The 26,241-nt window shown below is 45.2% G+C and overlaps 1 protein-coding gene across 3 annotated transcripts in view; it reads left to right on the top strand.

The window, feature by feature from the left end:
- Positions 1-5,770: 5,770 nt before the first annotated feature.
- Positions 5,771-26,241, top strand: part of LOC311600025 (protein argonaute-4) — a 43,863-nt gene continuing 23,392 nt past the window's right edge. Inside the window, exons 1-8 of one of the 3 annotated variants that reach the window (XM_084786255.1) lie at positions 5,771-6,121; positions 15,347-15,512; positions 17,494-17,614; positions 20,564-20,745; positions 20,911-21,047; positions 21,139-21,273; positions 23,117-23,204; positions 25,388-25,535. In XM_084786255.1, coding sequence (XP_084642381.1) covers positions 6,103-6,121; positions 15,347-15,512; positions 17,494-17,614; positions 20,564-20,745; positions 20,911-21,047; positions 21,139-21,273; positions 23,117-23,204; positions 25,388-25,535 — 996 coding nt within the window. In that variant the 5' untranslated portion in view covers positions 5,771-6,102. Of the gene's footprint in view, positions 6,122-15,346; positions 15,513-17,397; positions 17,615-20,563; positions 20,746-20,910; positions 21,048-21,138; positions 21,274-23,116; positions 23,205-25,387; positions 25,536-26,241 lie in introns of those variants that run through there. The other 2 variants (XM_084786257.1, XM_084786256.1) reach the window with 2 other exon arrangements.

The raw sequence follows: 26,241 nt of genomic DNA, 5'->3' as shown, positions 1-26,241 counted from the left end.
AGGCAGGCGGATAGCTGTGAGTTTGAGGCCAGCCTGGTCTACAAAGCAAGTCCAGGACAGCCAAGGCTACATAGAGAAACCCTGTCTCGAAAAACCAAAAAAAAAAAAAAAAAGCCAATTTTTAAAGATTTCATTTATTTCTTTTATGTATATGAGTGCTGTATTTGCATGTACACCCTCATGCCAGAAGAGGGCATTAGATCACATTACAGATGGTTGTGAGCCACCATGTGGTTGCTGGGAGTTGAACTCAGGACCTCTGGAAGATCAGTGCTCTTAACCGCTGAGCCATCTCTCTAGCCCCTAAACTAAAGAATTTTGTTTGAGCTGAGATGTTCCCTAGCTAAAGAACAAGACTGCCTACTGCAGTTGGTCAACAGCAAAGAAGTCCCTTCTCTATGTGCAAGCAATGGGCTTTCAGAAAGGGGGTAGGCAGGGATGCTGTGGAGTCAGAGGACCAACAGATAAGAAGCAGAAACAAGCGTGGAGTGTCACAAGCAGACTGGTGACTGGCGTCCTACCTTTGAGCTCTCCTCGACTTAGCCTGCCTCTGGGATAGCACCGACAAGTTCAAGTGGTTCATTTTCTTTTGTCAACCTTAACTGAGCACGTTCCGTGTCCCCAGCACTCTCCTCCAGATGAGTGAGCCAAGCACTTCTCTGTGAGTGGCTCAGGTACGAGAGTGTAAACATGTTTAGTCCCTGAGAGCTCTCCTCTCTTCCACTGAGCTGAGATCTTGAGCTCTCAAGGGACAACCCCAGTAGGACAACAGAGAGATACCGCATTAACAGTTTTAGCTGGAGAACGACAAGGAACAAGGAGAGCTAGGAACAACGAGGCATTTGCTCACTCTGTTCCAGACATACAAGCACACACACGGGATGTGTAGGACTCAGCCGCCTCTTTGAGATGACCTTGAGCAGATGAGGGGACGTGCCCAAGGTACTTAGAGTTAGTAAGCTATAGGATGGGAACTGAAACCCAGACCCATCTCACTAACAACACAACAGCAGCAACAGTAACAATAACAACAACAAAACGAAAACTGCACCCAGAGAAGCTGGCACTTTGCCCCAAGAGTCTCATCTAGGCTCTGACGCCAATGCTATCCGGTGTCCTGCTTCTACCATTCGCACATTCACTTGCTCACGCATACATTTCATAAAGTCTGTCCCCAAAGGCGTTGGATACACAGCAGGTTGTTAGGAAACAGAGACACAAATCTCAATACCTGAATAAAGCCTAGGAAAGACCTTCCCTCAGTAATTTATAGAGCATGCTGGGCGTGGTGGCGCAATGCGTTTAATCCCAGCACTCGGGAGGCAGAGGCAGGCGGATGGCTGTGAGTTCGAAGCCAGCCTGGTCTACAAAGAGAGTTCCAGGACAGCCAAGGCTGTCTGAAAAACAACAACAACAACAACAACAAGAATTTATAGGGCAGTGGGGAGCCAGGCTTGCGTTGAGATATAACAAGGAGCTGAGCTAATTGCATCATCAAAGGAGGCCCTAGAGAAGTGGCCGAGGGACAAGAAGATTTAACCGTAAAAACAATAATTCAGTATGGACAAACAGAGGCAAATTCTCTACCCATCTCCTTCCTGGAAGTGTGTGGGCTATTGGCAGAGAGCTATGAAGGGGAAGTGGTATTGAGGGCATGGCTTTTTAGCCCGCAGCAGGAAGCAGAGCGGTAGGGCTTCCTGAACAGAGGCACAGGACAGTTTCTTGACTTCAGAACTTTAAAGGGAAGGGTTACTAGGAAGAGGGTAAAGGGTGTCTCAGAGGGACTGAGTGTGAGAACGGGACAGAGATAATCAAATAGGCAACAATGAGAGGGCCGGACTATTTGAGACAGTGCAATGTTGATGTCTTGATTGGAACTTCACATTTCACGCTCCCGTTTCTAAGCTATGGTAAACAACCTATAGTCAGAGTGCCTAAAGAATGAAAAGAAAAAGAAAGAAAGAAAGAAAGAAAGAAAAAAAAAAGAATGAAAAGAAACTTTATTAGGAAGTAGGGCTGGGAAAGTCGGCCTCAAACCAGGCCACTTGAACCAAGAGCATTGCTTAATTAGTTTTGTTTTGAGACAGGGTCATATATAGCTCAGGCTAGCCTTTAGTTCACTATGTAGGTGAGGATGATTTTGAACCTCTGTTCAATCCTCCTGTTTCTGCCTCCTAAGTGCTAGGACTCCAGGCATATGCTACTATGTTTATGCAGTGCTGGGGGATTGAACCCAGGTCTTTGTGCATGCTAGACAAGGTCTCTACCAATTAAGCTGAATCCCCAGCTCCACTAACATTGGTTTTGTTTTTGTTTTTTCCAAGACAAGGTTTCCCTGTGTAGCCTTGGCTGTCCTGGACTTGCTTTGTAAACCAGGCTGGCCTTGAACTCACAAAGATCCACCTGCCTCTGCCTCCCCAGTGTTGGGATTAAAGGTGTGGGCCACCATGCCCGGCTCTCCACCAGCACTGTTTAAATTGCATAAGGATACACTGTGAGGCAGAGAAGAGAGGTTGGCAACCAGGTTTTAGAACTTGAGCCCAAGTCCGGCGTGGGAGCTCATGCCTGTAATCCCAGCACTTGGGAGGTAGAGGATCTCTGTGTGTTTGAGGCCAGCCTGGTCTACAAAGCAAGTCTAGGATAGCCACGACTACATAGAGAAACCCTGTCTCAAAAAACCAAAACCCAAAACAAACATACAACAACAAAAAATTTGAGCCCAGGTTTTTAAATGATTGAGAGATGACTCAACCATTAAGAGCATGGACCTCTCTTGCAAAAGACCAAGGTTCGGTTCGGTTCGGTTCTCAGCACCTATAATCAGCAGTTTGTAACCACCCTTAACCCTAGCTCCACAGGACCAGAGGTACTCCTGTGGCCTCCTTGCACACTATATTCATGTGCATATCTCCATAATTAAAAAAAATCTTCACCTGGCTGTGGTGGCGCATGCCTTTAATCCTAGCACTTGGGAGGCAAAGGCAGGCAGATCTCTGTGAGTTGGAGACCAGCCTGGTCTACAAAGTGAGTCCAAGATAGCTGGGGCTACACAGAGAAACCTTGTCTCGAAAAAAGAAAAAAAAAACCAAACATTTTAAAGATTTTTAAAAAACTAACATAACTTGAGCTTTATGCTGGGCATGGTGCCACGTGGCTGTAACCTCAGTAATTGAGAATTGCAGATGAAGAATCCATAATTTGAAGTCATTCTCAGTTACATAGCATGTTCTAGACCAGCCTCGGAGACACAGGAGAACTTGTCGCAAAACACAATAACCAAATACAAATGCTTTGACTTTCTAGCTGGTGGCTTTTATTTTCCTTTTAGTTGTCCACCTGTTTCCCCCCCCCCTTTATTTCTCTCTCTCTCTCTCTCTCTCTCTCTCTCTCTGTGCACAGCTCAGCTCAGCTCAGTAGCTCTTAAAGGAGTTCTCCATCTTTTTTTTTTTTTTTTTTTTTTTTTGAGGAAGTGTCTCTCATTGGCCTGGAGCTCTCCAAGTAGGCTAGACAGGTTGGCTGGCTGGTGAGCTCCCATGGTTTGCCTGTCTTTGCTGCCTCAATGCTGAGATTACAGGTGTGGGCCATCATGCCTGGCTTCCTACTGCTGCTTCTTCTTAATTTGCACTGCACTCAGGTCCTCAGGCCTGGAAAGCATGGCTTTACCTGACTGGGCTAATCTCCCCAGCCGGCATTTACCTTGTGAATCCTTACTCCTCTAATTTTCTGCCCCCATTGTTATTATTTAAGTTAATATATGACTTGGTTTTGTTTTATTTTTGGAGCCAGGGTCTCTCTTTGGTTTTTTGTTTTTGTTTTTGTTTTTTTTCAATCCAAAGACAGGATCTCACTATGTAGTTCTGGTTGTCCTGGAATTCACTAGGTAGAACAGATTGGCTTTGAACTCACAAAGATCCACCTGCCTGTCTCCTAAGTGAAGGAATTAAAGGCTACACCAGGCTGGAGACAGGGTCTCTCTCCTTCTCTCTCTCTCTCTCTCTCTCTCTCTCTCTCTCTCTCTCTCCTCCTTTTGGCTTTTATTTGTTTGTTTGTTTGTTTGTTTGTTTGAGGCTGGCCTTGAACTCACAGAGATCTACCTGTCTCTGCCTCCTGAGTGCTGGCATTAAAGGCCTGCACTGCCATGGCCTGATTGTGACAGGGTCTCTTAAGACCTAGCCTAGCCTTGAATTCTCTGGTAGCAGAGGCTGGCCTTGAACTCTCTCCATCTTCCTGCTTTCATCTCCCACCATTCAGGATTTGGCTTAGTTTCTTAAAATAACGTAAGGAATGTATTTATTTATTTATTTAATGTATGTATTGATTTACATGAGGCTGCCCAAGGCACTCCATGTGGAAGTCAGAGGACAGCTTTCAGGAGTTAGTTATCTTCTTCCCCCATACGGCATCACACTCAGCTTGTCATGTTATAACGCCCATTTACCCACTGAGCCATCTTCCTTGTAAGAAAAAGATGCTGAGGTTTGTGGAGATGGCTAGGACCAGGCTCAATTCCCAGCCACTGAATAGTTTACGCTATCTGTAACCTCAGCTCAAGGGGATCCAATGTGGTCCCATGACCTCCACAGGCACCAGGCACAAATACATACATGCAGGCAAAAAGCACTCATACATATAAAATAAGTAATAAATTTTTTTGTTGTGTTTTGGTTTTGGTTTTTTGAGACAGGGTTTCTCTGTGTAGCCTTGGCTGTCCTGGACTCACTTTGTAGACCAGGCTGGTCTCAAACTCGCAGCAATCCTCCTGTCTCTGCCTCCCGAGTGCTGGGATTAAAGGCGTGCGCCACCGCGCCCGGCTAATAAAATTTTTTTTAAAACAAAAGGAGCCATTTGAATAGAAGATGCAAAGGGAAAAACGTGAGATACCACAGGAAGACATGGACAACCGAAGGAGAAAGATCTCAGAACCCCCTCCACAACCACCATGTTTTTTGTTTGTTTGTTTTTGAGACAGAGTCTCTCTGTGTAGACAGACCCTGGCTGTCCTGGACTCGCTTTGTAGACCAGGTTGGCCTCAAACTCACAGCGATCCACCTGCCTCTGCCTCCCGAGTGCTGGGATTAAAGGAGTGTGCCACGACGCCTGGCCCAACCTTGTCTTGATCTTCTCAGACTGTCGGTCTGCAGAACTGAGAGAGATTGCTTTCCATTGTATTAAGCTACACAGTCTGTGCCACTCAATGGCGGCTCTAGCAAACTAGAGTGAAGGTGTTGTGCCTTTTAAGTAGTAGACCGCTGCAGCCCCCATTTAGTTGACTAGACCCCCTACGGTCCTGTCCTAACTGGAAACCTTAAGGACACTGGACCTGCTGGGGGTTACACGTTGCCTTGGTGACATGTTGATCAGCCTTGAGACCCAGAACAGAACCTGCTTTCCCTTCGCAGGGAAGGAAGGTGACTGGATGTGTGGTATTAGGTGAAGGAACGAATGAAGGACCGCGTCCGTGAGGTGTCCGGGAGCGAGAGAGAAGAGGTCGTCTATGGTGCAGGGAAGGTTCCTGAGGTGAGTCTCAGGACGCAGTGGAGGACTACTACTACCTGTGGGTCAGCAAGGACTGGAATCCAGCTCTGCGGAGAACCGGCGGAGCGACCCAGCGACCGGCGGGCGAGCGGGCGGGCGCGTGCCCGCGCGCGCGTGCTTGACGCGTCCTCTGGGCTCGGCCCCCAGGGCGCGCGCCCGCCCCTGCCGAGCCCCGCCCCCTCCCGTCGGACCGCTCGCCGGACCCTGGGCGCGCGGGGCCGCGCACACCCCCTTAGCCGGCCAAGACCCCGGACCGCGCGCGCCCGGCGCCCCCTCCCCGCCCGGCGGGCGCGCGCCGCCTCCCGCTCCCGCTCCAGCTGGCGGCGGCGGCGGCGGCGGTAGCGGGGATTGTTTTTGTTGTCGCTGAGACCGGAAGAGCCTTGAGAGAGCCGGGTCCCTATCCCCGGGCCGGCCGCCGCCGCCGCCGCCGCCGCCCCCTGCCCAGCGTCCGCGTCTTCGCGGCGCAGCTTCAGCGCCAATATTCCGGAGAGCAAGCGTTACGCGGCGGCGGCGGGGCCCGGAGCGGGAGGCGCCGGGGACCGGGGCGAGGCGACCCCCGCCGCCGCCATGGAGGCGCTGGGACCCGGTGAGGAGCGCGCTCGGGCCAGGGCGGGACCCGGGGCTCGGGAGGGCGGACGGGCCGGCGGAAGGGATTGTCGCTGTCCCTCCGCCGCTTGTGCGGACGCGGACGCGGGCTGCCAGGCCCGGGGGAAGGAAGGAACCCCATGTCCTTGTCCCCGGGGGGGCGGGGACCGCACCCCAGCTGAAGACTCTTGGTCTATTCTGGAGCCGTCACAAGGAGGTCTAAGGGAGGGAGGCTCAGGAGGTGACCGGTGCCCCGGGGATAGGGCAGACCCTCCCTCAGGAGATCTCTGTCCACGGTCACCGCGAGGCTAACTCAGGGGCTCAAAAGGGACAGTGTGTCTGGTGCGCGCCGAGGCCTGGCTAGACCTGGACGGCCTCCCTCCCACCTTCTGCCCAAAGGTTTTCTTGTTTTGGGGCTGAATTACTGTTTTGTTTTGTTTCTTGCACTGACAACTGGTTCCTCACATAAGGGAGAGAGATCCACACATCCTCATCCCTAAAAGCCAAAGGGGAATATGTGCATTTTTTTCTCCCAAGGCCCTGAAGTTTGATATCTGTCAGTTAGTTGGTCCCCAGAATGCTGTGGACTAGACCTTGCGTGATGACAAGCTAGTACTCCCCAACACAGGCATCAGTGGCCTGCGTACTCTTTTAATTGAGTTATGAGTGATTGTGAGGATCAAACGAGAAAGTGTTTTTCAAACTGTGATTCGTTGCTGCTATGGGTGGCCCCTGGTTATCTCCCTCTCTGCATTCCGAACTTTCATGAACGCTCTGCAATTGGATCCTGACGCTCCAGTCTCAAGCCCCAACAGGTTGTTAATGGCATGGCTAAGTAGGGCAAGGTTTAGGGGCAGTGATGGAATTGATTTTCATATTCAAACCTTGTCTACGTAGTAGACTTGGTTGAATGTTTTTAAGTATGTAGAAAATTAGGTTTATTGTTTGGATTTGGAAAATTTGCAGGTTTATTTACTTGGAACATGTTTTCATAACCGAGTGATTTAACACTATCTTCATTTGCTGCTTAAAGTTGTTTTTTGTTTTTAAAAGCCTTCATGATCAAACTTCATAGGCCTTTAAGAAATAAATTGGCTTAGCTGGGCGTGGTGACATATGCTTATAATCCTAACAGTTGAGAGATGGAGGCAGGAACATCCAGAGTTCGAGGCCAGCCTCAGTTACGAGTGAGTTTGGGGTCAGCCTGGGCTACTTGAGACCCTGACTATAAACAAACCGGTTTGAGCCTGCTGTTGGTGGTGCATACTTATAATATCTTAGTATTTGGGAGGCTGAGAAAAAGAATAGCAAGAGTTGGAAGGTAGTCTATGCAGTCTTGCGCTACATATGCTCTGTCCGAAAGAAAAAGCCACATTGGTTTGTTATATATTATCAAATATATTTTTATATATTTGATAAACCCCAGCTTATTTATTATGCTGTTACTTCAGATATGATCCCATAGATAAAAGGATGCTTATGGCTTTAGGACTATACCAAACTTCCACTCAGATCTAGTATAGTACTTTCATACTTGATTACCTGCACCCTCTTACTTCCCCACTTTGAAGTTTCTTTTTTCTTTTTTTTTTTCTTTCTGGAGACAAGTTTTCTCTGTGTATTCTCTGTGTAGCATTGGCTGTCCTGGACTCACTTTGTAGACCAGACTGGCCTCGAACTCACAGAGATCCACCTGCCTCCCACCCCGACCCCCACCCCGAGTGCTGGGGTGCGCCACCAAACCCTGCCCCACTTTGAAGTTTAATTTCCTCTTCTATAAACGAAGGCTAATGTGCTGTAAGACTGATAGGAGAATGAAACGAGACAATTGTGAGACTTGTCATGATTAGTACAGATGTCCTACAAAAGTTCCTACTCTCCCCTCCCATGAGTAACTCACAAGTGAAGCAACTGTTGCAGTTAATAACGGATATGGGAAGAGACTATGTAACTTTGTGTACAAGCGGGCGGGTTCATGAAAAGAATCAACATGGCTGCCTAGGAGCTGCCCAGGAAACCAGCTGCCACCCTGTTTGGTTGGATTTTGCTTTTTTGCAAGTTTGACTTGCAAAGGGGACTTAGCCGTTTACTTAGAATTGCTCAATTTGTAGAAAATGAATATTCGTTAATCTTATTTACAAGACACCAGTGATTAGGCCAACATTTTACATAAGTCCTCGATGATGAGTAACGTTTTCCTGTGTGCCGTTTAGTGGATTCTTGTTTCAGTGTCTGACTATCTTGGAAACCTGGAAAATAACAAGTAATAACAAGTGCTCTCTGAGCGTGGACTCTGCCCAAAGGGAGCCCGTGGGTCTTGTGGAGTGTTGCTTCCGGGCTGTTTTAGAACTTAAGAAGCACGTTTACTTCCACTAGAGCACGCCTAGATCTGGTGTGTCGGATCTTCTGCACTTGAGCAACATCTGGAGGCTTCTTAGTTCTGCTTACCTCTCTGCCATTACCCAGGTTCATCTTCTGTCGGGAGCTTAGAAAATTAGATGACCTTTATCCTTCATTTTTCTTGTAGTGATTATAACCTTAATTTTTGCATGTTTTTTTTTTTTTTAATTTTGTAGTTGTTTGTTTGCTTTTGCAATGCTTGGGATGGGGCTCAAGGCCCCGTGAATAAAAGGCAAGTGCCCTACCACTGATGTGCAGCCCACCCTCCCCCAGCCCTTTGTAGCAGTTTATACTTTGTAAAATACTTCCCTATGGGCTGGAGAAAGGACTCCGTGGTTAAGAGTCCTGGGTATTCCTCCCGCATCAGTTCTCAGCATGCATGTGGCAGCCCCCAATTGTAACTTCAGTCCCAAGCGGCCCAACACCCTCTTCTTCTGGCCTTTGTAGGCACTGCATGTGTGTGGTATACAGACATATATGGAAGAAAAACACACACACACACACATAAAAATAAATATTTTTTAATTCATAACTATGAGCTTATTTGAGCCAGACCAGGTGGCTTATCACCATAACCCCAGCACTTGGAAGGCTGAAGCAGAGGTTGGGGCTATCAGAACAAAACAACAGTAAACCTCACGATCCAATCATTTCACAAACCAACCAACCAAATAACCAACCAACCAAGCAAAGCCTGTTAGCTCATTTAATCCTCTGGGAAGTAGACAGTGCAGGTGTCTATTCTCATTTTACCGATGAAAAAATGAGGTTCAAAGAGTATAAATGACTTCATCAAGACTCAAAGCTTAAAAAAAAAAAAAAGAGATTCAAAGCTCCAATGGGAAAGGAGGACCAAAGTGTGGGGCGACTTATTCCCACTCTAACAGCTTTTTAATTTAAGGCTGACCTCATGCATTCTGAGTTAAGTCATGAATGTTTTGTTTCCAGAAAATGTAATTTTGTTTTTGTTTTTGTTTGTGTTTTTCCAGATAGGGTTTCTCTGTGTAGCCTGGCTGTCCTGAACTCGCTTTGTAGACCAGGCTGGTCTCGAACTCACAGCAACCCACCTGTCTCTGCCTCCCAAGTGCTGGGATTAAAGGTGTGTGCCACCACACCTGGCAGAAAATGTAATTTTTTTGTTTGGTTTGGTTTGTTTTTCGAGACAAGGTCTCTCTGTGTTAGCCTTGGCTGTCCTGGAGTCACTTTGCAGACCAGGCTGGCCTTGAACTCACAGCGATCTCCCTGCCTCTGCCTCCCGAGTGCTGGGATTACAGGCGTGCGCCACCACACCCGGCTGAAAATGTAATTTTTTGACTGTCGACAAGTTGTAGGGAAGCCACCTAGATAAAGGCAGGCATGTCTGTGAGCATTAACTATACCTCTATGCAGCTGTCATTATAATAGCGAACACTTAATGAACACATGACTGCTACAAAGCACCATGGTAAGCCTTTTATAGGCATCATCTGCAATCCTCACTAGAGGATCATGAAATAGGTGCTATTTTTATCACATAGCCCTGTTTTATAGAAGAGGAAGCCAAGATACAGAGAAGCTATGAAATGAGCCCAATGTTCTACAGTTAGGAAATGGTAACACCAGAACCAAATCCAAACCCAGAGAGTTTGGTTCCTGAGGCCTAGCCACTGTGATTTTATTGTTTTAGTAAGTAGATATAATTTGCCTAGCTCAAAGAACTTGGCTTTTGGAATGAAGATCTTAGAATATAACTTCTAAATAAATCTAATCTTATTTAAAGACGTGGTCACTTGCCTAACTTTACTCTTGTCACGAAAAGGAAGCAAAATATTTCACTCTATTTTTTTTTTCCTGGGTGTGGTGCAGGGGGTGCTAAGGGTCAGCCCAGGCCACATCTTGTACCTGCAGGGGCACCCTGTATCAACGAGCTATACTCCCAACCTTCTGTTTAATCTCTTTTATTTCAATCCCTTCGCCTATCCGTTTGCCATTAGGTACTTTAGAGAAGCATAGCTAATCAAAAACCCGTGAACCTAGGGAAGAAATAGGAGGCCTTGGTCCAGGCACTGTTGAAAAGCAGACTCATAGGCAACTCATTTGATCCAAATTTCTGTTTCCAAATTTCTCTTGTAGAGCTTGGATCTTTTTAATTTTATGTTACAGTGATTGTTTAAGTGTATATTGTGCACAGCCGATTTATCTGATTTATCACACCCAGAATAGATCTCTTTGCATCGCAATGGAACTTTTCACATGCTGTGTGGTTTTGCTTTGTTGAGGAATAATTGTCACGTTTTTCATATTCGGGTTGAGGTTTCTGTTTTATTTTCTTATCTGGAACCAGGGCTGCTCTTCCATACGTATTGAATTCATACAACTTACTGGGTGATGAGTTAGGTGAGGTGGGGACCAGAACCGGAACTCTACTTCTAAGAATGTTCTAGTACAGAAGGTAGAACAATTGGAACAACTTACTCATTTTTAAAATTATGTATGGTGTACGTGTGTCTGTTTGTGTGTGTGCACCCCCTCACGTGCACATGTACATGCACACTCCCAAATCTGTTCTCGCCTTTCACTGTGTGGTCATAGGGATCAAATTCAAGTTTGGTTGTAAAGTGCCTTTACCTGCTGAGCCATCTTGCTGGTCCATAAGTAATGGATGTCCCTACAGGTACAAGATGAGGCCCTGGGCTGATCCTTAGCCTCCCTCCCATACCAAAGTAGAGTAAAATATTTTACTTTTCATGAAAAGAGAAGTTTGGTGAGTGCCCACTTCTTTAACTGAGCTTAGATTTATTTAGAACTTGTATTCTAAAATCTTCATTCCAAAAGCCAGTTTCTGGGTTGGAGAGATGGCTCAGAGGTTAAGAGCACTAACTGCTCTTCCGGAGGTCCTGAGTTCAATTCCCAGCAACCACATGGCGGCTTACAGCCACCTATAATGTGATCTGATGCCCTCTTCTGGCCTGCAGGTGTACAGGCAGAGCATTGTATACATAATAATAAATAAATCTTCTTTAAAAAAAAAAAAAAACCAAAACCAAAAACCAATTTATTTGAGTTAGGCAAGCTATTTACTTACTAAAACACGTAGGGTCTTGAGTATGCGGGGATGGATCTTTTAGTGACTTGTCTCTGTTCTCAGTGAAATGTCACTTTAGTAAGCACACTTGTAACTTTCCATTGTAACCACAACCTACTTTGCTCAGTGCCTATTCATAATAGAAAAGATGCTTATTTTTTAGGCCAGTGTCCACTTGATATTCTCATTAGAGAAGATTAATTAGATAAGTACTTGCAGGCCGTGTCTTTCCCAATGAAGGTTGGTAGATATTCGGTTTTGAGAGGGGGAATAGGAGCCAAGAGGGAGCAGGAAGAAAGAGAAAGAGAAAGGGCAGAGAGGAAGGAGAAAGTAGAGTAAATGACGAGTTATTCTGTTTATTCACTGCATAACTTTTCAGAGAAATATGATAATATGTTTTGTGGGCCTGGGGAGCTGGCTTAGTGGGCAGTGCAAGCACTGGGGCCTGAGTTTGGATTCCCGACAGCCGTGTACAAAGCATGCAGCGGAGGTTGAAGGGCAATGCTGTAACAGGCAGCGCTGTGGGGCCCTGTCGGCCACCCAGGCTAGCTGAGTCAGTGAGCTTCAGGGTCAGTGGGAGAGCTTGTCTCCGAAGGCAGTGGACTCAGGCTTGGTTTCCAGTGCCCACATGCTGGATTACAACCATCTGTAACTCCAGTTCCAGGGGCCTGATGCCTTCTTCTGGTGTCCACCGGCACCAGGCAGGCACGTGGTATATGTATGTACATGCATTCAGGCCAACACTCATACACATAATACAGTAAATCTTTAAAAAAGTAAGATGGAGATTGGTAGATGGGAATATACTTGATATTGACATCTTGGATCAATAACACACACACATGCATACACACGTGTATGCACATGCGCACACTATACAATATGTGTAATATATTACAGACATATAATATTAGGAAAAGAGAGACTATACAAGGTGTCGTCAACAAATGAGTCTCTTCTGGTTCTTTTTTGAATTAGTGTTTTCTTTTTTTTTTTTCTTTTGGTTTTTTGAGACAGGGTTTCTCTGTATTGCAGCCTTGGCTGTCCTGGACTCGCATTGTAGACCAGGCTGGCCTCGAACTCACAGGGATCCACCTGCCTCTGCCTCCCAAGTGCTGAGATTACAGGTGTGTGCCACCACCGCCCAGCCTGGAATTTTTCATGTAGCATAGGCTGGCTTCAAATTTGTATCCCTCTTGCCTCATCCTCCTGAGTACTGGGATTACAGGCATGTAACATTGTGAGTCATGACTGGAGGGCTTCTCAGCCTGGGTGTTATTGGTCTTTTGAAGGGATGAATCCTGCTCATAGATGTCACTAGCATTCCCAGTTGTGACAGGTTACAATGCTTCTAGATATTTGCTTAATGTTCAGGTCAAGAACCACTGATTTAGGGGGCCGGAGTGATGAGTTAGCGGATAAGAGCACTGTCTGCTCTTCCAGGGGTCATGAGTTCAATCCCCAGCAACCACATGGTTCACAACCATCTATACTAGAATCTGTTGCCCTCTTCTGGCATACAGGTGTATATGCAGATGGAGCACGCATACATAAAATAAACCTTAAAAAAAAAAAAAACCACTGATTTTGAGAGCTGGGGCTCTGATGTTGAGTACACAATGTAGATTAGGTACATAACAAGTGAATCAGGGTTTTGTTTTGTTTTGTTTTTGGAGACATGGTTTCTCTGTGTAGCCCTGGCTTTCTTCAAACTCACTGTGTAGACCACCTGGCCTTGAACTCACAGATCTATCTTCCTCTGCTTTTAAGTGCTGAGATTAAAGGTGTGTACCACCATGGCCCAGATATGAATCAGGTTCTTTTTTAAAAACTTATTTATTTATTATGTATACAATCTTCTGCCTGCATGCGTGACTGCAGGCCAGAAGAAGGCAGCAGATCACATTATAGATGGTTGTGAGCCACCATGTGGTTGCTGGGAGTTGAACTCAGGACCTTTGGAAGAACAGCCAGTGCGCTTCACCTCTGAGCTATCTCTCCAGCCCATGAATCAGGTTCTTGTTTGTTTGAGTTTGTTGTTGTTTTTTAAAATAAATTTTAAGCATTTAAAATCATATATTTATTTGTCTTTTGTTTGTTTGTTTGTTTGTTTTTTGAGACAGGGGTTTCTGTGTATTCTTAACTGTCCTGGACTCACATTGTAGACCAGGCTGGTATCGAACTCACAGAGATCCACCTGCCTCTGCCTCTGCCTCTGCCTCACGAGTTCTGAGATTACAGGCGTGTGCCACCACACCCTGCTACTTATTCTGCTTTTATGGTGTGTTGTCTGCCTGAATATTTGTGGAGGGTTCCAGATCTCCAGGAACTGAAGTTACAGACAGTTGTGAGTTGTCATGTGGGTGCTGGGAAATGAACCTGGGTCCTCCTGAAGAGTAGCCAGTGCTCTTAACTGCTGAGCCATTTCTCCAGCCCTTGTTGGTTTTTGTTGTTGTTGTTGTTGTTTGGTTTTTTGAGACAGGGTTTCTCCATGTAATAGCCTTGGCTGTTCTGGAACTCACTCTGTAGACCAGGCTGGCCTCAAACTCACAGAAAGCCACCTGCCTTTGCCTCCTGAGTGCTGGGATTAAAGGCATGCGTCACCACATCAAGCACCCCCTGATTATTTTAATGCATGCAGTGTGTGTGTGTGTGTGTGTGTGTGTGTGTGTGTGTGTGTGTGTGTGTTCATACCCAATCAGTTCCCTCCTTTGACCATGTGGGTCCTGTGTATCAAAATAAGGCTATCAGACTTTGGCAGTAGAGTCTTTATTTACTGAGCCATCTCACCAGTACATATTGCTGTTTTGTTTTGTTTTTTTTAAAGATTTATTTATTTACTATATATACAATGTTTTGCCTGCATGTGTGCCTGCCTGCCAGAAGAGGACACCAGATCTCATTATAGATGGTTGTGCGCCACCATGTGGTTGCTGGGACTTGAACTCAGGTCCTCTAGAAGAGCAGCCAGTGCTCTTAGCCTCTGAACTATCTCTCCAGCCCTCTATTGCTGTTTTTTGAGGCAGGGTTTGAACTCTGCCTTTGAGCTCTTAATTTTCTTCTCTTAGCATCACAGGTGTTAGGATTATAGGTGAATACCACCATGTTACCATGCCTGGCTACATGTTTTTGTTTGTTTGTTTGTTTTTGGTTTTTCAGTGTAGCCTTGGCTGTCCTGGATTCGCTTTTTAGACTAGGCTGGCCTTGAACTCACAGCGATCCAGCACGCTCTGCCTCCCAAGTGCTGGGATTAAAGGTGTATGCCACCACCGCCCAGCGTTATTTTTAAATGTATATAATTTTGGTGGTTTTTGGTTTTGGTTTGTTTTGTTTTTGAGACAGGGTTTCTCTATGTTATATTGGCAGTCCTGGACTTGCTTTGTAGTCCAGGCTGGCCTCAAACTCACAGCAATACACCTGCCTCTGCCTCCGAGTGCTGGGATTAAAGGCGTGTACCACCATACCCGGCCTTTAAATGTATATACTTTTGTAAGCCTGTGTATGAGATAAATTCATCATACTGTCTTTCTGTCTAACTTCAATGTTCCTTAAATTGAAAATAATAGCAACATGGTTAACTACCTAGAAATCTAGATAAGTTTAGTATATTCAACACCTCAATTTAAAAAAAGTATGTATGTGAGTGTTTAGTCTGCAAGTTAGTGCCTGAATAAGATCTCAGTAATTGTAACAGTCATTACAATGGAGAGACTATTGTCCTCATTACCAAATAGCACAATGTATGTTTTTCGATCTCTTCAGGACCTCCAGCCAGCCTCTTCCAGCCACCCCGGCGTCCTGGCCTTGGAACTGTTGGGAAACCCATTCGACTGTTAGCCAATCATTTTCAGGTTCAGATCCCTAAAATAGATGTTTATCACTATGACGTGGATATTAAGCCAGAAAAACGGCCTCGTAGAGTTAACAGGTAAGGATTAGAAAGAGGAGATGTCTTCCTATTTTAGCACCTCTGATTCACAGGATTTCTTGTGCATCATACTGTCTTCTGAAGCCTTTCAGCAGGTAGGCATTGTGGTGCCCTAGTAGGAAGTATATGATGCAGTCCTCATTGGTTGCTCTGGCAACTCTGCTGGGTTATCCGTCAGTAAATACACACTGAGAAAGTGGCTACGCCTTGGCCATTGCCAAAGGTACCAGAAGTTATAACAATAGATGAAGATGTTAATGTGTGGAAAGTAGAGCTATCTGGAGATTTAGATTTTATCACTTTGTACATGAAAGTATAATGATGTAAGAACTGAGTATTGAGAAAAGCTCCAGCAAAGCCGGGCGTGGTGGCGCACGCCTTTAATCCCAGGACTTGGGAGGCAGAGGCAGGCGGATCACTGTGAGTTCAAGGACAGCCTGGTGTACAAAGCGAGTCCAGGACAGCCAAGGCTAACCCAGAGAGACCCTGTCTTGGAAAAAAAAAAGAAGAAAAAAAAAAAGCTCCAGGGGCCTGGAGAGATGGCTCAGCGGTTAAGAGCACTGTCTGCTCTCCCAGAGGTCATGAGTCCAATTCCCAGCACCCAAACTTCTCACTAACTTTATTTTTTTAAAGATTTATTTATTTATCATATAGTGCTCTGCCTACATGTACACCTGAATGCCAGAAGAGGGCACTAGATCTCATTAGAGATGGCTGTGAGCCACCATGTGTTGCTGGGAATTGAACTGAGGTCCTTTGGAAGAAGAGACAGTGCTCTTAACCTCTGAGCCATGTCTCCAGCCCCGGTTCTCACTAACTTTAGCATGCACAACATTATGGGCTCAGATATGTCCGTGTCTTGTGTTGTATATTCCAATTTACTTGCCATTCCACTTACTTTAGGACCTGCATAGAATAAGCCAGTGTATATGCAAGACTGCTTAAGTAGAGCCAGCCATTGACTAAGAGAGATTTCTGTCTAATTGAAGCTAGATCAGTGATCGTTTTGGAATGAGAATATTTTATAGCATTCTTTGTTTATACTACCTAGGAACTTTTTGGAATAAAACAAAGTAGTATGCAGGCTAATAAATCATTAGCATTAGAAAAGGGGGTTGACCTACTCATTTGAATATGTCTTAGATATATTAATGCACAAATTTCTGAATTCTTTTTTGTTCTTGATAAGGGTTCTGGTTTTACAAGAAACACCATTTAGTGGTTAACATCCATGCAAATCTTAGATGCCTTAACTATATTAAGATGATTATTATTAAATAATTATTATTCTTATAAAGCTGTAGTTACCTTTTTTACATGTCTATTTATTTATTTGTGTGTGGGCACAAGTGTGCCATGGCGCGTGTGCAGATTAGAGGACACTAGAGAGACTTGGTTCTCTTGTACTGTGTGGGTTCTAGGATTAGCAGCGAGTACCTTTATCTGTAAGCCTTCTCATTGGTCCACTTTTCAATATAAATTTAACTTCTTTATTGTTTTATTTTATGTACATTGGTGTTCTGTTTCCATGTATGTCTGTGTGAGGGTGTCAGGTTCCTTGGGCCTGGAATTATAGACAGTTGTGAACTGCTCTGTGGGTGCTGGGAACTGAACCTTGGTCCTTTGAAAGAGCAGCCAGTGCTCTTAACTGCTGGGCCATCTCTCCAGCCCTCCCTTTTTTTTTTTTTTCCTTAAGACTGGGTCTCATGTAGTCCAAACTTGTCTCAAACTCAGTGTTTAGCCAAAAATGACTCTGATCTTTCTGCCTCCACCTTCCCAGCATTGGGATGACAGGTGTGTCCTGTGTGCTCATTTGTTGTCACCTCTCCTAAATGCATGTTTTTCCACCACTTGAGTCAGCTCTGTGACTTTGACTTTTTTCTAGTGGCACCACACACAGTTTTGATGAAATCACGGTGACACTTCGCTTTCTGTTGACCATTTCTCAAAGCTAACTGCTACTGTCTCCATTGCTGTTAAGGGAGGTAGTAGACACTATGGTGAGACACTTCAAGATGCAAATATTTGGAGATCGGCAGCCTGGCTATGATGGCAAAAGAAACATGTACACAGCACATCCACTGCCAATTGGACGGGATAGGGTAAGCGTTAATAGCAAGAAGCTCTAGGCTATTTAGTAGTAACTACGGATGCAGAATGTTTTCCTTCCGGGTCACTCGTCAGTTCTTGTATTCGGTTAGTTACTGTGGGGGGGCACGTGCGTGCCGAGGTGCATGTATGTTGGTTCTGTCCCTCCCCCATGTGGCTTCCAGAGATTAAATTCGGGCTGTTTGGCTGTTGGTGAGCACCTGTCTCACCGAGTCATTTTGCCAGCTCCCTCCTGCTCTTGCTGTTCCTCTCGGTATAGGGCTTGAACTCAGGGCTGCACGCGTGCTGGGTGATGGCTCCACCCCTGAGCTACACCCCAGCCTCCTTCACGTCAGCCCTTAGAGGTGTTCTTCATTGTGGTGAGAGGAGTGCTCGGGTTACATTGATTTTTGTCATCTTTGCATATATTCTATATTTTTCATATTAAGAATGTACTTTAACAAAGTACTGCCTAAATATAACAATGGGGTTTTCAGTAACTTCATTTATAAAAATAATACCGCAGTACTTTCTTTTCTTTTTCCAGACAGGGTTTCTCTGTGTAGCCTTGCTTGTCTTGGGCTTGCTTTGTAGACTAGGCTGGCTTCAAATTCACAGCAATCCCCCTGCGTCTGCCTCCTGAGTGCTGGGATTAAAAGTGTACGCCACCATGCCCGGCCTATGTTATCTTTTTTCATATTTGTTTATGTAAGTGCTTATTCTTGCATGTAATTCTATGATTTCTTTTTTCATTAAGTAGTACATCTAGGTATTGTTTATATTTATATACTATTTTTTTCTACTTAAGACAAAATTTTTTTGAGCTGTGTCTCAGTCTGGCCTTGACTTTGTGGTCCTCCTGCATCAACTTCCTGATTGCTGGGATTATAGACGTGAACAACCGCTCTGTTGTTAAGAGCATATATTGTTACTTGTCACCATCATCTATTCTAGAGTTTTTCTGTTATCTTAAGCAGAAACTGTCTACCCAGAGCAGCAGTTCCCCATACCTCCCTGCCACCTGCTCTGGTGACCACCATTCTGCATTTTGTTCTATGAATTTGACTATTCTGAGTACCTCATTTAATATTTATCTTTCCATGTCAGGTTTATTTCACTTAACATGACATTTATAAAGTTCGCCTGCCTTGTAGTATCTTCCTTCCTTATTTTTAAATACTTATTGATTTATGTGAATGCATGTGTGTGTGTGACAGGTGCATGCCTGCTGTAGTGAGCATGCATGTGTGTGTGTGTGTGTGTGTGTGTGTGTGTGTGTATGTGTGTGACTAGTGCACGCCTGCTGTAGTGAGCATGCGTGTGTGTATGACTGGTGCATGCCTGCTGTGGTGAGCATGTGTGTGTTTGTGTGTGTATATGACGGGTGCACACCTGCTGTAGTGAGCATGTGTGTGTATGACGGGTGCACACCTGCTGTAGTGAGCATGTGTGTGTGTATGATGGGTGCATGCCTGCTGTAGTGAGCATGTGTGTGTGTGACTGGTGCATGCCTGCTGTAGTGAGCATGTGTGTGTATGACTGGTGCATGCCTGCTGTGGTGACCATGTGTGTGTGTGTGACTGGTGCATGCCTGCTGTAGTGAGCATGTGTGTGTGTGACTGGTGCATGCCTGCTGTAGTGAGCATGTGTGTGTGTGTGACTGGTGCATGCCTGCTGTGGTGACCATGTGTGTGTGTGTGACTGGTGCATGCCTGCTGTAGTGAGCATGTGTGTGTATGACTGGTGCATGCCTGCTGTAGTGAGCATGTGTGTGTGTGTGTGTGACTGGTGCATGCCTGCTGTGGTGACCATGTGTGTGTGTATGACTGGTGCATGCCTGCTGTGGTGAGCATGTGTGTGTGTGTGTGACTGGTGCATGCCTGCTGTGGTAAGCATGTGTGTGTATGACTGGTGCATGCCTGCTGTGGTGAGCATGTGTGTGTGTGTGTGACAGGTGCATGCCTGCTGTGGTAAGCATGTGTGTGTATGACTGGTGCATGCCTGCTGTGGTGAGCATGTGTGTGTGTGTGTGACGGGTGCATGCCTGCTGTGGTAAGCATGTGTGTGTATGACTGGTGCATGCCTGCTGTGGTGAGCATGTGTGTGTGTGACGGGTACATGCCTGCTGTGGTGAGCATGTGTGTGTGTGTGTGACTGGTGCATGCCTGCTGTAGTGAGCATGTGTGTGTATGAGTGGTGCATGCCTGCTGTGGTGAGCATGTGTGTGTGTGTGACTGGTGCATGCCTGCTGTGGTGAGCATGTGTGTGTGTGACTGGTGCATGCCTGCTGTGGTGAGCATGTGTATGTGTGTGACTGGTGCATGCCTGCTGTGGTGAGCATGTGTGTGTGTGTGTGACTGGTGCATGCCTGCTGTGGTAAGCATGTGTGTGTATGACTGGTGCATGCCTGCTGTGGTGAGCATGTGTGTGTGTGTGTGACGGGTGCATGCCTGCTGTGGTGAGCATGTGTGTGTGTGTGACTGGTGCATGCCTGCTGTGGTGAGCATGTGTGTGTATGACTGGTGCATGCCTGCTGTGGTGAGCATGTGTGTGTGTGTGTGACTGGTGCATGCCTGCTGTGGTGAGCATGTGTGTGTGTGACTGGTGCATGCCTGCTGTGGTGAGCATGTGTGTGTGTGTGACTGGTGCATGCCTGCTGTAGTGAGCATGTGTGTGTGTGACTGGTGCATGCCTGCTGTGGTGAGCATGTGTGTGTATGTGTGTGTGTGTGATGGGTGCATGCCTGCTGTGGTGAGCATGTAGAAGTTACCCCTTATTTTTAATTATTATATAATATTTTCTACTAAATTATTTCTTTATTTGTTTCTATTACATTGTTTCCAGTGGTCTACTATTATAGAAAGTGTTGGGGTAAATATCCCTGGTGCATATGCCATATCGAGTATTCTTGGGTCTTTTCCACAACCATTACAAACCTGTTTGTGTTACCTATCTTTCCTCAGGTTGATATGGAGGTGACCCTCCCCGGTGAGGGTAAAGACCAAACTTTCAAAGTGTCTGTGCAGTGGGTGTCAGTTGTGAGCCTTCAGCTGCTCTTAGAAGCTTTGGCTGGACACCTGAATGAAGTCCCAGACGACTCAGTCCAAGCACTGGATGTTATTACAAGGCATCTCCCCTCAATGAGGTTAGTACCTTGCTCTGGATGCCTTCCCACAAATGCCCGGCTTTCTGACGGGTTGTCCTTAGCTATGTAAAGGTTCCTGTGTCAGCGACAGTTCAAACTTGACTTCAGCTCGCACACTGACCTCAGAATGTTATGCGTGTAGTACTCACAGCTTTGTCTCTTCAGGTACACTCCGGTGGGCCGTTCTCTTTTCTCACCGCCTGAAGGTTATTACCACCCTCTGGGAGGGGGCAGAGAGGTCTGGTTCGGCTTTCATCAGTCTGTGAGGCCTGCCATGTGGAATATGATGCTCAATATTGATGGTGGGTTGGAAGTCCATCTGTTACTCTGGCTTTCGCGTGTTTCGTTCGGGCCTTCCCTGTGCCTTGATGCTAAGTGTCCTCTCTCTGTTAGTCTCTGCAACCGCCTTCTACCGGGCGCAGCCCATCACTGAGTTCATGTGTGAGGTTCTGGACATTCAGAACATCAACGAACAGACAAAACCCCTAACAGACTCCCAGCGCGTCAAGTTTACCAAAGAAATCAGAGGTAAGTGTTCATGTTAATGTCATCTTGGAGTGAGCGCAGCCCAGGGAAGGCAATCGGGGCTTGATCCGGACAGATCTGGGCTCCCTCCCTAGCCTAGACAGGCCTCACAGTGGGACTTTGGATAAGTTCTTTAGCTGTGTTAACCACAGAGTCTCAGTGTACACGCAGACTTGAAAACAGACACCAGAGTACAGTGGCGCTTATACAGACTTACGGAATGAACTAAAAAGGCCCGGTATATAGCCAGGCATGCTATCCGGTTCCTGTAATCTCAGCAATTAGGAGTCTGTGACAGGAGGAGCATGAGATCGAGGGTAATCTGAGCTATGTAGAGAGACTCTGTCTCAAAAAAAAAAAAATGGCTGGGCAAGGACTGGAAATGTGGTTCAGAGATTAAGAGCTCTTCCAGAAGCCCTGAGTTCATTCCCAGCAGCCACATGGTTGCTCACAACCAACTATAATGAGACCTGATGTGATGCCCTCTCCTGGTGTGCAGGTGTACATGCAGGCAGAGCACTGTATACATAACTAATAAATAGATCTTAATAATAAAATTGGTTGAGCATCTTAGATCACCTGGGACCTAATTGATCATACTTTGCTGAGATGTTTTGTTATTATATGATGAAATTGTCACCATATTCTTGCAACGTTTATCCTGTGTTACTTTATTGACTTTTTGTGTGTATGTGGAAAAATCTTCACTATCTGCAATGGTTAAGAGCTTGAGAATTCTTTCCAAAGTAATGCACTCTTTGACTTCATGTTTGTTTTCTGAGACAGTCTCACTGTATAGCCCTGGCCGTCCTGGAACTCACTGTATAGACGAGGCTGATCTATAACTCACAGAAATCTGCCTGCTTCTGCCTTGTGAGTTGCTGGGATTAAAAATGTGTGCCTCTGGGCTGGAGAGAGGGCTCAGAGGTTAAGAGCACTGACTGCTCCCCGAGAGGTCCTGAGTTCAATTCCCAGCAACCACATGGTGGCTCATAACCATCTATAATGTGATCTGGTGCCCTCTTCTGGTCTGCAGGTGTGCATGGAGGCAGAGTCTGTATACATAGTAAATAAATAAATCTTTAAAAAATAATGTGTGCCTCCTTGCCTGGTCACTCCTTGACTTATTTTTGTTTTGTTTTGTTTTGTTTCTTTCCTTCTTTCTTTCTTTCTTTCTTTCTTTCTTTTTTTTTTTTTTTTTTTTTTTTTTTTGAGACAGGGTTTCTCTGTCCTGGACTTACTTTGTAGACCATGCTGGCCTTGTATTCACAGAGATCTGCCTGCCTCTGCCTCCTGAGTGCTGGTATTAAAGGCATGTGCCAACATGCCTGGATTATTTTTATTTCTTTTGTTTTGTTTTGGCTTTTTTTGGGGAGTTGGGTTTGTTTTGTTTTTTTGTGTTTTTTTTTTCTTTTGAGACATGGTTTCTTTGTGTAGTCTTTGCTGTCCTGGACACACTCTGTAGACCAGGCTAGCCTCACAGAGATCTGCCTGCCTTTGCCTCCCTGAGTGCTGGGATTAGAGGAGTGTGCTACCACACCTGGCTACTCTTTTGACTTTTTATTTGTTTGTTTTGGGTTTTTTTGTTTTTGTTTTTGTTTTTTTTTTTTGAGACAGGGTTTCTTTGTGTAGGCTTGGCTGTCCTGAGTTTGATTTGTAGACCAGGCTAGACTCGAACTCATGTCAATCTGCCTGCCTCTACCTCCCAAATGCTAGGATTAAAAGTGTGTGCCACCCTGCCCATACTCCTTGACTTTTTAAAGACAGCATTCAAATCTGGTTTTGTAGCTATGATTTTAATTAAAACTGATATTTTAGGTTTTATATGTTTATTTTTACTCTTCAGGTCTCAAAGTTGAGGTGACTCACTGTGGACAGATGAAACGAAAATACAGAGTTTGTAATGTGACAAGAAGACCGGCTAGTCATCAAACGTATGTTGATTACATCTAAAATAATATGGTCACCACTCATGATGGTTTACACCTGCAATCTCAGTACTTGGGAGACTAAGGCAGGCAGGATTACTGCTGTGAGTTTGAGGCCAATCTGAGCTGTCCCAAGAGATTCTGTCTCACAAAATGAAAAAAAAAAACAACAACAACAACAAAAGGAGGCCAGGCAGTGGTGGCATGTGCCTTTAATCTCAGCACTCGGGAGGCAGAGGCTGGCAGATCGCTGAGAGTTCGAGCCCAGCCTGGTCTACAAAGTAAGTCCAGGACAGCCACAGCTACACAGAGAAACCTTGTCTCGAAAAACCAAACCAAACCAAAGCAAAAGCCAAAAGGAAACCCAAGTTAACAATAGCATATGGTAGCAATTTGATAACAGAGGAAGCTACTGAACATCATTCAAGACGATGGTATACAGTAGTGTGATTTTATTTATTTATTTATTTATTTTTTAGGATCACCAGTGTTAGGGTGCAGGAATAGCCAAAAAATAATAACAAAAAAATAAAATAAAAAATAAGAGCTGGAGAGATGGCTCAGAGGTTAAGGGCATTGATAGCTCCTCCAGAGGTCCTGAGTTCAAATCCCAGCAGCCACATAGTGGCTCACAATCATCTATAATGTAACCTAATGCCCTTTTCTGCCCTGCAGGTGTACATGCAGGCAGAGGACTATATACATAATAAATAAATAAATACATTTTTTAAAAAAGAAAAAACACCCACTAAACTATGTAAAATAAAAAGAAATAAAAAGTAAAAAAATAAAGTAGGTCTCAACGGAGGGCCTATAGAATTTAAGCAGGTTAAACAGGTTACAACCAAAGAGAATCTTTATTTACCTTCAAAGCTGTAAAAAATATTTTAGGGTTTTTTGTTTTTGTTTTTGTTTTTTTGAGACAGAGTTTCTCTGTGTAGCTTTGACTGTGTGGACTCACTTTGTAGACCAGGCTAGCCTCGAACTCACAGATATCTACCTGCCTCTGTTTTCCAAGTGCTGGGATTAAAGGCGTGCACCACCACGCCCGGCTATTTGAGGTATTTGTTAAACAGTATTCAGTTTACCTTTTGAACCAAGTATACAAAATGTAGATGAACCAAGTATATGAAATGTAGATCAACTTGCATTAAGAATCAGCTAGGCCTGGTCGCACACACCTTTGATCCAAGCGCTCAGAGAGGCAGAGACAAGGGGATCACTGTGAGTTCGAGGACAGCCTGGTCTACAAAGGGAGTCCAGGACAGCCAAGTCTACACAGAGAAACTCTGTCTTAAAAAACTAAAAAGAAGGAAGACGAGGAGGAGGAGGGGAAATTTCAGTGGAATTGTTCTGGTACAGTATTAAAACGACTTACTGGAAGTACTCAGACTTAATTTTTGGTGGTGATGCTAGGGGTTGAACAAAAGGCTTTATTCATTCTGCACGTGCACCCTGTCACTGTGCTATACCCCTAGCTCCTGACCCTTGAACCCTTGATCATTCTCTCTCTCTCTTACACACACACACACACACACACACACACACACACACACACACACACACACACGGACAGCTTATGGAGTTGGTGGCTCTGTCATTCCATCACATGAGTCCCAGAGATTGAACATTCCATCAGGCTTGGTAGCAAACACTTTCACCTAGTAAGCTGTCTTTCTGCCCCCTTTTTGAGAGTCTTATATAGTCTAGACTGGCCACCAACTCAGTATGTAAATGTTTTCGGTTTTGGTTTTGGTTTTGGTTTTTCGAGACAGGGTCTCTCTGAGTAGCCTTGGCTGTCCTGGACTTTCTTTGTAGACCAGGCTGGCCTTGAACTCACAGTGATCTGCCTGCCTCTGCCTCCCAAGTGCTGGGATTAAAGGCGTGCACCACCACACCCAGCTTCAGTATGTAAATGATGATGACCTTGAACTCCTGATTCTCCTGCCTCCATCTACTACATGCAGGAATTACAGGCATGTGCCACTATGTCTGCGTATGTGGTTTATATAGGGCTAAGGATCAAACATGGAGCTTTGTGTATGTTAAGCTTTCTACCCACTGAGCCACATCCTCGGCCCTTGGGCTTTGTTTCTTAAGTGACCAGCCCACAGAGAAAATGTTAGTAGGTTTTGTTTACTTGTTTAAAAAAAAAAATAGCTGTTCTAAGTAGATGTTCTTTCCTCCAGCTTCCCTTTACAGCTAGAAAACGGTCAAGCCATGGAATGTACAGTAGCTCAGTATTTTAAGCAAAAGTATAGTCTGCAGCTGAAATACCCCCATCTTCCCTGTCTTCAAGTGGGGCAAGAACAAAAGCATACGTACCTTCCACTTGAGGTAAGCCGAAGGAATTCTCTTGAATTAATTTTTCTTATTAAAAAAAAAAAAAAAGCTCAGGGCTGGAGAGATGGATCAGCAGTTAAGAGCACTGACTGTTCTTTCAGATGACCCAGGTTCAAGTCCTATCACCCACAGGGAAGCTCACAACTGTCTAACTCCAGTTCCAGGGGATCTGACACACACAAGCAATCAGAATGCCAAAGTACATAAAATAAAAATAAATGTCTTTTTTTTTTTTTTTTTTTTTGGTTTTTTCGAGACAGGGTCTCTCTGTGTTAGCTTTGGCTGTCCTGGACTCACTTTGTAGACCAGGCTGACCTCGAACTCACAGCAATCTGCCCACCTCTGCCTCCCGAGTGCTGGGATTAAAGGCGTGCACCACCACGCCCGGCTCAATAAATAGGTCTTTTAAAGGGGGCTGGAGAGATGGCTCAGAGGTTAAGAGCACCGGCTGCTCTTCCAAAGGTCATGAGTTCAATTCCCAGCAACCACATGGTGGCTCATAACCATCTATAATGAGACCTGGTGTCCTTTTCTGGCTTGCAGGAAGGATATTGTGTACATAATAAATAGAGAAATCTTTAAAACTTAAAAAAAAAAATCATTCAAACTGGGTGGGCATGGTTCCATGTCTTTAATACCAGCAGGTGTGTCTGTGTTGCCTGGTCTACAAAGTGAGTTCCAGGATAGCCAGGTCTACACA

Source organism: Acomys minous (genome assembly GCF_964271855.1).
Source record: "Acomys minous genome assembly, chromosome: 6".
Classification (NCBI taxonomy): Eukaryota; Metazoa; Chordata; class Mammalia; order Rodentia; family Muridae; genus Acomys; species Acomys minous.
This window is presented reverse-complemented; position numbering and strand designations above follow the sequence as displayed.